The following is a 9,043-nucleotide window of genomic DNA, read 5'->3' as shown; positions in this document are numbered from 1 at the left end:
ATGGTTTATTGATTATTAACAGGCATTTAAAATGATGGCTCTCTCACCACAAGAACAAATCTGCAATTATCCATAGAGCTATTGCAGAATAAAGTCCTTTTGCAGCAAATAAAGGATGTAAACAGTTAAAGTAGTGGAAGTATTAAACATTCATCAAAAATCTGCCTGCCTTCACTGCACAGACACAAATAATTTCTTTATCATGTATAAATTAAATTGATTGTATCATACCTTAACTCTAAATACCACGTCTTCACAATATATGTGCAAAAAGCATTGATCGGGAGGCAGCGTATTTTGTCACAAAAACAGACTTTTTGTAGGCCGGCTGTTGGCACACACTCTTTACCGTACAAATCTGGAGGTCATGAGTTGAGGAACAAGCTTTGCTCCTCGCAGACAGAAAGTGCTTTGTACACATCATCATCATCATCATAGAATTATCATCCTAATAAAACAAAATCCTGGGCCACATGATTAGTTAGACCCTCTCCATGCCATCTCATGATATGCAGAATGTGTTTTTTCATTTAAAGATACACAGATTTAAAGGTTTGACAGTGTCAATAAATTGAATTCAGTAGAAGTGTCTCTTTTGCTGCTTTTCTCATTTTGGTGTCGTTTGCTCCTTGTCATCAGTTCCTGCTTTTCTCCGTTTCCTCATCGGAAAAAATGATTCAAGCATTTATTGCCCTGCTGCTTTGTAGAAAATAATGATCAATAACGGCCGTTTGCAGCGTTGCTGTGAGGCTCCCCGGTGTTTGTATAATCTCTTAGCCTACTACACACCAAGTCCTTCATATGGGTCTTTCTGTAAATAATAACAGCGTCTGTATTAGGTCTTCGAGATGAATACCTATCGCTACTGCTGTTAATTTAGTTCCTTGGGCAGCACTCCAGCTGCTGAGACATTCAGTGCACACATGGTTCACATAACTCAGGAAATGCTGTAGTGTGTATTGGTGTCAGGGTGACACAGCAAGGGGATCTGTGCTATTAATTTATCTGGCGACCGCGTTAGGGGACTAGCTGCCATAGGCTTTGACTCCAGAACATCTTAGCAGCCAGGAGAGGCCGTCCAGGAGACCTGACAGGGACTCTGCCACTGTATCCTGCACCTGATTATAAAAGAGAAACTCAGTTTAAGGATCTTACCAAAGAGACACTGGAGGATGTTAATTCAGTGGAAATATCAAGAAATTACCATCCAGCGGTTGGACAGCTGGGGCAGGCCGAGTCTCTTTGCCATGTATACACAGGGAGTTCGACACCTGGCCCCGACTCTGTCTGTATTTTGCTCTCCGGCGGTTGTAATTGCCTCTGGTTGTTCTCTGGAGATGCAGGAGAGCACCAACAGAGGCTTGGATGCGGGACCTCCAGCACAGTTGAGCACAGCCCGAATCTGGGCCACCTCAGACGCCCCTTCGCCTGTCGAAGACATTGGCGTTTTATATTTTTTATGCAAATGTTGCGCCAATAGATCAAAACCCAACGTGGGTGGTGTGACAAGGTAACAGGAGAGGACCTGTTATCTCACCTTTCCCAGGCTCTGCATTGGCAACGTAGATGAAACCATCCACCACCTGGCACACTTGCTGAACCTGAGCTGCAGGCGTGTACACCGGGTAGCCCGAGTCATCGGTTCCTTCTAAAGTAAAGAGTTTATTGCTGATGCTCTGCTGCTGCACTCTGGCTCTTTCCCTCTCTGCCCTGCGGACGCAAACACGTAAAATTTAATGACTGTAGCTGTATTCAGAATACAGAAGAAGAGTAGCGATCGCGACTCACGTGGCGACTTCGAATTCAGTGTGCGTACCTGTTGGTTGAATACAGAGTCAGGATGTTGAATTTGTGTTGGTTGTTGAACATGTAGCTGATTCCTGAGCCAATACCTTAAACAAATGAAAACAGAAGGTCGACATTGGTTTGGGTGACAGTGCTTGGATATACAGCATGCATCATTAGTGAAATGGTGCCCAATACTTCCATCTAGTGGTTGAAAAATACAACTGCGTAAGGTTTTTTTCCCCCATTAATTCATAAACTAAATAGTTTGTATACACAATAATTACATTCCTGTCTCTGAAGTCAACTGATTTAGGGGGTTTTGTTACTGCTATGTTACTGATCAGGAACACCAGAAGCTTATCCTTCATCACGAGCACCAAACATCCGTGTCATCTCACCATTTATCTGTCTTTGTGGAGTGCCTGACACGGGAAGCACATCTGGGGCATGCATGAGCCTCGTGACTAAAGAGACGTCCAGCTGCTCCATGCCAGGGCCAAACATGGCGTAGCGAGGTTCAGACGAGGGCACCAGAGACTGAAGAAAAGACGTCACAACCTGATACGCCGGCCGTGTAGGAAGCCATTGCTGTCTGCAGGACGGGCAGCCTTTCAGGTATCTGCCGAGACAAAAAAAAAAATTTAATCAAAAACCTTTCTAGAAATGCTTTTGCAAGCTGGCCTCGAGGCGGGTAAGGCAGCGAAAGACACCCACTCTGACATGTAGTCAAATTTCAGTGCCGTCCCTTTCTCTTCTCCCCCTTCCCTGTTGTCCAGGCTCTCATCTTCGCTGATCAGAGGCGCATCCAGAAACTTCAGATTTGGCATGGTCATATGATCGATGGAGGGCCAGGTGGGCATGTCTCGCAACAGGAAATATCTCCACAGTAAAGGATCTCTAACCATGGCTCTCCAGTACCGGCTGGTGGCTCCCAGGAGGCAGATATCCGCAGGAGACAGAAAGGTCATGATCAGGAACTGGACGTCCACCTCCAGGAGGAAGTCACACACATTATTAATTTGACCTCATAGTTTAAGGCGACTGACAAGTATACACACTGATAGGTCCCCACCAAATAACCTGGATGCTTTGTTGAAGGCGTACACAGAACTTTAGTCAAACAAAGTGTAAATATACTCGATGGTAAGTAATATTAAAAGGTAAAAATCCAAGGTACTGTACAACACTCATGTACTGATGTAATTGTTCTTTACAGAATCATCTTCCTGTTATGCTACTTTTAACTTCTGCTCCTGAGACAGTATTGCAGAAATGATATCCTTTACTACAGATGAACCTACCCATCATTATACAAAGTAATTAAAACTGTGCTACTTTTACTTCAGTAAATTATCAAACTACTTCTTCCACCATTGATCAAAGTCCAGATGCCTTCATGCCAATTTTTTCTTTAGATATACCGTGACCTGGATGACGGAGAAACTTCACACAGATACAGTTACATCAAACTAGTTGCAAATCCAGTGCAATGGCTATCATGAGCAAGTGTGATTGCGCAACACTGGGATTTCTCATTGAGGGAAGAGAAAGATATATTTTTTAATAATGCAAAGGAGTGTGTTGTTCTAGTAATATGCAGTTTTACTCTATATTTTCGGGACTTTAATAAAGTAAAAAAAAAAAATAACTCAATAAAGTTTACTTTACCGGTAAGCTGTCCAGAAATCCCCAGCATTCCTCTTCTTTTTCCGTGTCCGCACCAGCTACCAATTCATCTTTGACAACTTTATCTGGAAAATATCGGTCTTTGAATCGTCTGAGGCTGCGAATCACCACAGACTCGAGCTGCTGGACCTTTTCCGCCATGACTCCAGAAAATCTGCGCTTCTAAACCGGCACAACAAAACTGTGAACCCGGGGAGAAGAGAGCACAACAAATCCACCGTTTCCCTAGCTCTCTCACTTCCTTGTTGGTGGCAGTTGGCGTGGCATTATGGGTACTGGAGTTTTTCTTATAAGGCTGATGAAGCCTTATGATGAAATGAAGAGATACAAAGATTCTTAATGCAAATTAGTGTTTTTCTTAAAACAAAGCACGTGTTTATTGTCAGCGAGGACATTAAAAAAAAAAAAGATTTTTGTCCAAACAACAAAGATTTTCTAATAATAGTTAAACCATCAATATTATCCAAGTGGAAGAAAATGGAACTTGCAATAGATAGAAATACAAGTGGGGCATTACAAAGCTGGTATGGACAAACTTATGAACATACTTCAGACTGGTCATGAAAATACATCATGTCAAACTGCTCTTTGCCTTTCGTGTGTGTGTGTATGCACACACCTATATATAATGGATGCTATGATAAGATATTAAAAGGCATAATAAAATGGCAACAAAACAATAAATAAAATGTTAATGTGCAATTTCTTATTTCCAGCTGGATTATCTTTAAACTTTTTTTTAACAATTTTAAAAATGAAAAAACAAATGTCATTTTTTTTTTTTTTTTTAATAACCTCTTTATAGTTATATTAATGTTATTTTAACACATTCTTCGAGCAAACCAAGTGCCCTAGTAAACAGTCTGGAATCAGGATGATAACTTTTTTTTTTTTTCCTTCGCCAAACAGGGCAAATAATTATTCAACAACCTCCTGTGCAGCCCCCTTTTTACACAGCCTGTCTTATACTTTCTAACCTCTCTTTAACCTGTAGCTTTGGCCTGGGCTGTTTGGCATAGGATTAGGATGCCTGCAGACACTGATCCAAAGACTCCTCTCTTCACTTACACCTTCTCTCTGTGCCTCCCCTTAACCTTCCACAACATTACATCCCATCCGATGGGTTCCACTTTTATTTGGGATTGACACACTTTAATACTGAACTTAAATCTGTGCCTGAGGGCAATTTCAGAAGAGCGGCTTGGTTCACTGTAAAATACTAAGGATTTCCTTGGCATTTTCTGTGTTCCAGCCTTGGCCCTGCAGAGGACCCTCACAGGCAAGCACGTATTTGTTGAGAATCTGTGTGCCAATGTCCCGAAACTGGAGGCGATCTTCTTTGCGGTCCATAGTGTCAGCGCTGCAGTCTTCGTACTTGACCGCCCAGAAACACATTTCCCCGATGTACATCATCGTCAGCAGATGAGTGTCTGAGAAGATGCCTGGTCGGAAGCAAAAGCGTGTAGTGGGCATGATCGAATGGAAGAAGAAGACGGTTCATTCAGAGATAACTAGCAACGTGTTTACCTTCAGATAGGATGCTTGCTGTAGCAGAGTCATGGAGCACCACGCCATCGTTGAGCTTCACAGAGTTTCTCACCTGCAGCATCCGCATCAGGTAGCGCACACCTTCCTGAATACACTGGGTCAAATTGTAGCAGAATATCAGCATAAGCCAAAAACAGCACCGCAAATTAAAGGTTCCCATCAAAACAGTTTCTTTGGTAGCAAAACCAATGCTTAATAAATCTACTTCGGTCTTTGCACACTGTGGTACCTTAAGGAAAGTGTCCTTGTTTTTCTTGATCCACTGCTTTCGTTGATGAAGTGTGTGACAGTACATGTACAGCAGAGCTCCACGTCTCCAGTAGAGGCATTCCAACAGCTCCAAGCCCAACACAGACTGCACCTATCAGAGACCATAAATACTTCCGTCACACAATGCCATGATATGTCCAAGTAATGGAACTATTTCAGTCAGAAAATTAAATCTTCATATAATGAACTACACATAGATAAGTACTCATTGGGTACATCACCACACAAAACAGTTTAGAGACACAAATACCTCTTGTGCTGGCGCTAGCCTAGACGCCAAAACCTCTGGCTCGGTCAGGTCTTGCAGCAGCTGCTGGATTTTAAAAGGTGAACAGTCCTCAGGGAACTCCTGGTCCACAAGTTTATTCTCTTCATAAAAAGTGATGTCTAGAATCACCTACGTGATGAAAAACAAACGCACAACTTTAAATAAAGGATCACAGCTGTCAGAAACAATTACTCCTCTAAATGACTGTTATTAAATCACAAGGCAGCTCAAATAACAAATTCAACTCGTAAAGCAGTAGCTCAGTAATCAAATGTGTACAAATAGGCAACAGTTTGAAAGATAAACACCATGTTATGGTACATTATTAATATCACAGTAATGCAGTTTCCATAACAGTTCTACTGCTCGATTGAACTACTCCATCGGCTGACCAAGTAATAAACAGACTTCAATTGCATGGGTTTTGTTGTCAAGCTAAATATTAATAATAATAATAAAAATTGTATGTTACTTTTTGTGTGCCCTGGATCTTTTACTCTGTATTAAAGGACTGGAATATCCAGAGTATGTGCCAGAGGAATTGGGAGGGTGCGGCAGTACATGTACGGTGGCAGTACTGAACAGCATACCCTTGGGTTTCATTTTCTTTGATCAAGGCTTGGTGTACAAATAATTGTCTCGTTTCACAGCTTGGCTTATAAAAATACATATATCTCTTGCTGTGAGCATATTATTTTGAACTCATTAGTGCTTGTAATCTATCAAGACAAAAAAAATAAATGTGTTCAGTGAAATTTAAAGGGGAATTTTGCAATATTTTTTTAAGTTTTACCAAATCAACCCATTGAAAATGTCATATATTAAGCAACAGTGGATATTAAGCTTGATGTAACTCAGTACCTGCGTGTAATCCTGAAGCAGCTTGGAAAGGTTGCTACTCTCTCCTCCTTGTCTGTAAAAGCTTTTCAACTTGTCTAGTATGACAGACGCATTCTGTAAATAGTCATCATCTGTGGAAGAAAAATGTGGCATATACATATGAGAAATCACAAAATGTAAATTCAAAAAACAAAGCATTACACACGATTCAGGATAATGTTATTGATCTGTGACGCTTTAGAATTTAACACAATCTGCAAAGCAACAAATCTATAGGACGCAATCACAAAAGTATCCAGGGCAAGAAATTTTAATTGACACAGTAGATCATTTGATGTTGAGCTGCAACGACTTAACACGATAATTAAGCACAGACTAATGGCGATATGGTTACTTAGTCGACGTATTCTCTGCTCTGGTTTAGTTAGCATTACTGGGCATCATGTTTCACAGCCAGCTGGACGTTTGTCAACAATACCGCATTTTAGCTAACGTTAGCAAACTTGCGTTAGCTGCAAACTCGAAAACGCACAAAATCAAAATAAAACCCATCACTAGTAGAATAAACGCTAACATAACGTTAATGTGTCAACATTACACTGCGTCTCGACTAACCGACGCAACGGGTATTATCTGTCAGTGTGCTTCATTTCATCAGATTGCAGCTGTTGTTATGGTTGCAGGCTACCCGTACGTTGGTCAACGCTAAGTTAGCTTGCTTGCTAGTCGGCCAATAAACTAATAAAGGATGTTAGCCGCATACACGGGACGGCAAATATGACCACAAGACAAACAACAATACAGATACCTTGCTTTTCAGCTCTGAGACTTGAACACTTGATGTCTAACTCAAATATCCTTCTCTCCAACTCGAAACCTTGTCGCCTGTAGTCGTCGGCCATGACTAAAACTATTCGTCACGTGACCCGGGGATTACTCACGTGCTCATAGAAGGTTATTTGTTTCCAATACATCATCTATGTGTGCGTGTGTGTGTGTGTGTGCACGCGCATGGGGCAACTATATAAACCTTGCTACTCCTTGCTAAACAAATGCATCCATATATACGTATATATTTATATTTAAATTGCGTTAAATTATTTTGTGAATGGAGTTCTGTATGGAGGACTGCGTTGACGTGCTGGTGGTGAAAGGGTTAAATTTGAATTAGTCTGCCGAGCAGAGCCTCCCTCTGTTACCCCACCATTCAGACACCAGCCAATGTCATCGTGGCGGTGTGTTAGCGACCGGTTGTGATGGGATTTACAACTCTGTGAAGGGAGCTGTATCTTGTGAATCCATTCATTTCAAAGAGCCGTTTAAAACACTGACTCATTTTTATTATATTATATTATATTAGATTAGATTCAACTTTATTGTCATTACACATGTACAAAGGTACAGCAATGAAGTGCAATTAAGCATCTAACCAGAAGTGGAATAGGCAGTGCACATGGCATAAATAGTATGGTATATAAGCAGTATGGTACAGGTTGTTTTTTACAGTATATGGACAATATTTACAGAGTCATTCATCCATCTTCTAACCACTTAACCACTTGTCCTGTGAAGGGTGCTGGAGCCTATCCCAGCTGTCATCGGTCGAGAGGCGGGGTACGCCAGTCTATCACAGGGCTAACTAATTTTTATACTTTTTATTTTTAAGAAGCCAGTCTTGGGGTAACTGATTTTATCCGGGAAATAATCACTGGGAGGAATTATATGATATTTTGAATGATGTGATATTTTTTTCCACCAATATGTATCCAACTGGTGGGTTATCTGAGTTTGAATTATTCTCGGATATTGTCTGTAAAGGTTCTCAGTCATCCAGGTCACGGTATATCCGAAAAATTTAAGAAAGGCAACTGGACGTTTTGCTACTCGTCCGAATAGCTTCTTCAGTTCTAAGGGACTGGTGGGAAGTTGAGGTTTAAAAAGGAACATGTGTGGGTGTAGCCCATCAGAAAACTTGCTTAACTTGTTTCTGTAACGGCCAGAAACTGGTACGACTAGTGTCTATTAATGACTGGGATGTCGTTAATAGATGACATCCCAGTCGTCTATTAACAGATGTTCCTATTTAAATCTCAACTCCCCAGCAGTCCCTTAGAACTAAAGAGGCCACTCGGATGAGTGGTGAAATGTCTTCAGGAAACTCTACAAGTCCAGTCACCTTTACTGAACACTTTTGGGATATTCTCAATATTCTCAATATTGATTCTGGCAAATGTTACACTTTGTTTTACCGTTTTTGTCATCACAAAATTGTACCCCAAATTGCTGGGTTTTATTTGGCTCATAGCCTATTATCTTTTTGAGTCCCTCACGTTGAAGGCAGAGTGGGGATAACTCAGATGATGCCATGCAATACTTGCATATCAAATAAGCAGCACAAGTGTACTCTGCTGCGCTCCTTGCTTTGTGCATGCACTCAGTCTGGAGCTTGTGTGCATTTGTGTGAAACAAACAAACAAACAAAAAAAACGACTGGCAACTGTGACTCAGTTCGAATCGTTCGTGTTAAAGAGTCGGTCAATAGATTCGGTTCGTTCGCTAACGTCACATCTCTAACAGCCGGGCTCGCAGCGACACTTAGCGACTGTTGTTCAGCCTGAGATCCTCCGACGTCCGCCTGCCGCA

General features: G+C 41.3%; 2 protein-coding genes across 2 annotated transcripts; both read right to left on the bottom strand.

Moving 5' to 3' along the window:
- fbxo4 (F-box protein 4) lies at positions 1-3,714 on the bottom strand. Its single transcript, XM_084552067.1, has 7 exons — positions 3,457-3,714; positions 2,503-2,777; positions 2,187-2,407; positions 1,817-1,892; positions 1,538-1,710; positions 1,205-1,428; positions 1-1,118 (listed from the first exon to the last, which is right to left on the bottom strand). The coding sequence occupies exons 1-7, from the start codon at positions 3,613-3,615 to the stop codon at positions 1,026-1,028; spliced, it is 1,221 nt and encodes a 406-aa protein (XP_084408193.1). The 5' UTR covers positions 3,616-3,714; the 3' UTR covers positions 1-1,025.
- A 100-nt stretch (positions 3,715-3,814) lies between these two features.
- Positions 3,815-7,486, bottom strand: rimoc1 (rab7a interacting mon1-ccz1 complex subunit 1). Its single transcript, XM_084552068.1, has 6 exons — positions 7,209-7,486; positions 6,422-6,531; positions 5,543-5,689; positions 5,252-5,383; positions 5,002-5,116; positions 3,815-4,916 (listed from the first exon to the last, which is right to left on the bottom strand). Exons 1-6 carry the CDS (start codon positions 7,300-7,302, stop codon positions 4,681-4,683), a joined length of 834 nt encoding a protein of 277 aa, XP_084408194.1. The 5' UTR covers positions 7,303-7,486; the 3' UTR covers positions 3,815-4,680.
- Between the last annotated feature and the right edge of the window lie 1,557 nt (positions 7,487-9,043).

The sequence above is a fragment of the Chelon labrosus genome, assembly GCF_963514085.1.
Source record: "Chelon labrosus genome assembly, chromosome: 9".
NCBI classification, from domain to species: Eukaryota; Metazoa; Chordata; class Actinopteri; order Mugiliformes; family Mugilidae; genus Chelon; species Chelon labrosus.
Note: the sequence above shows the minus strand (reverse complement) of the source record. Positions and strands in the feature narration are given on the sequence as shown.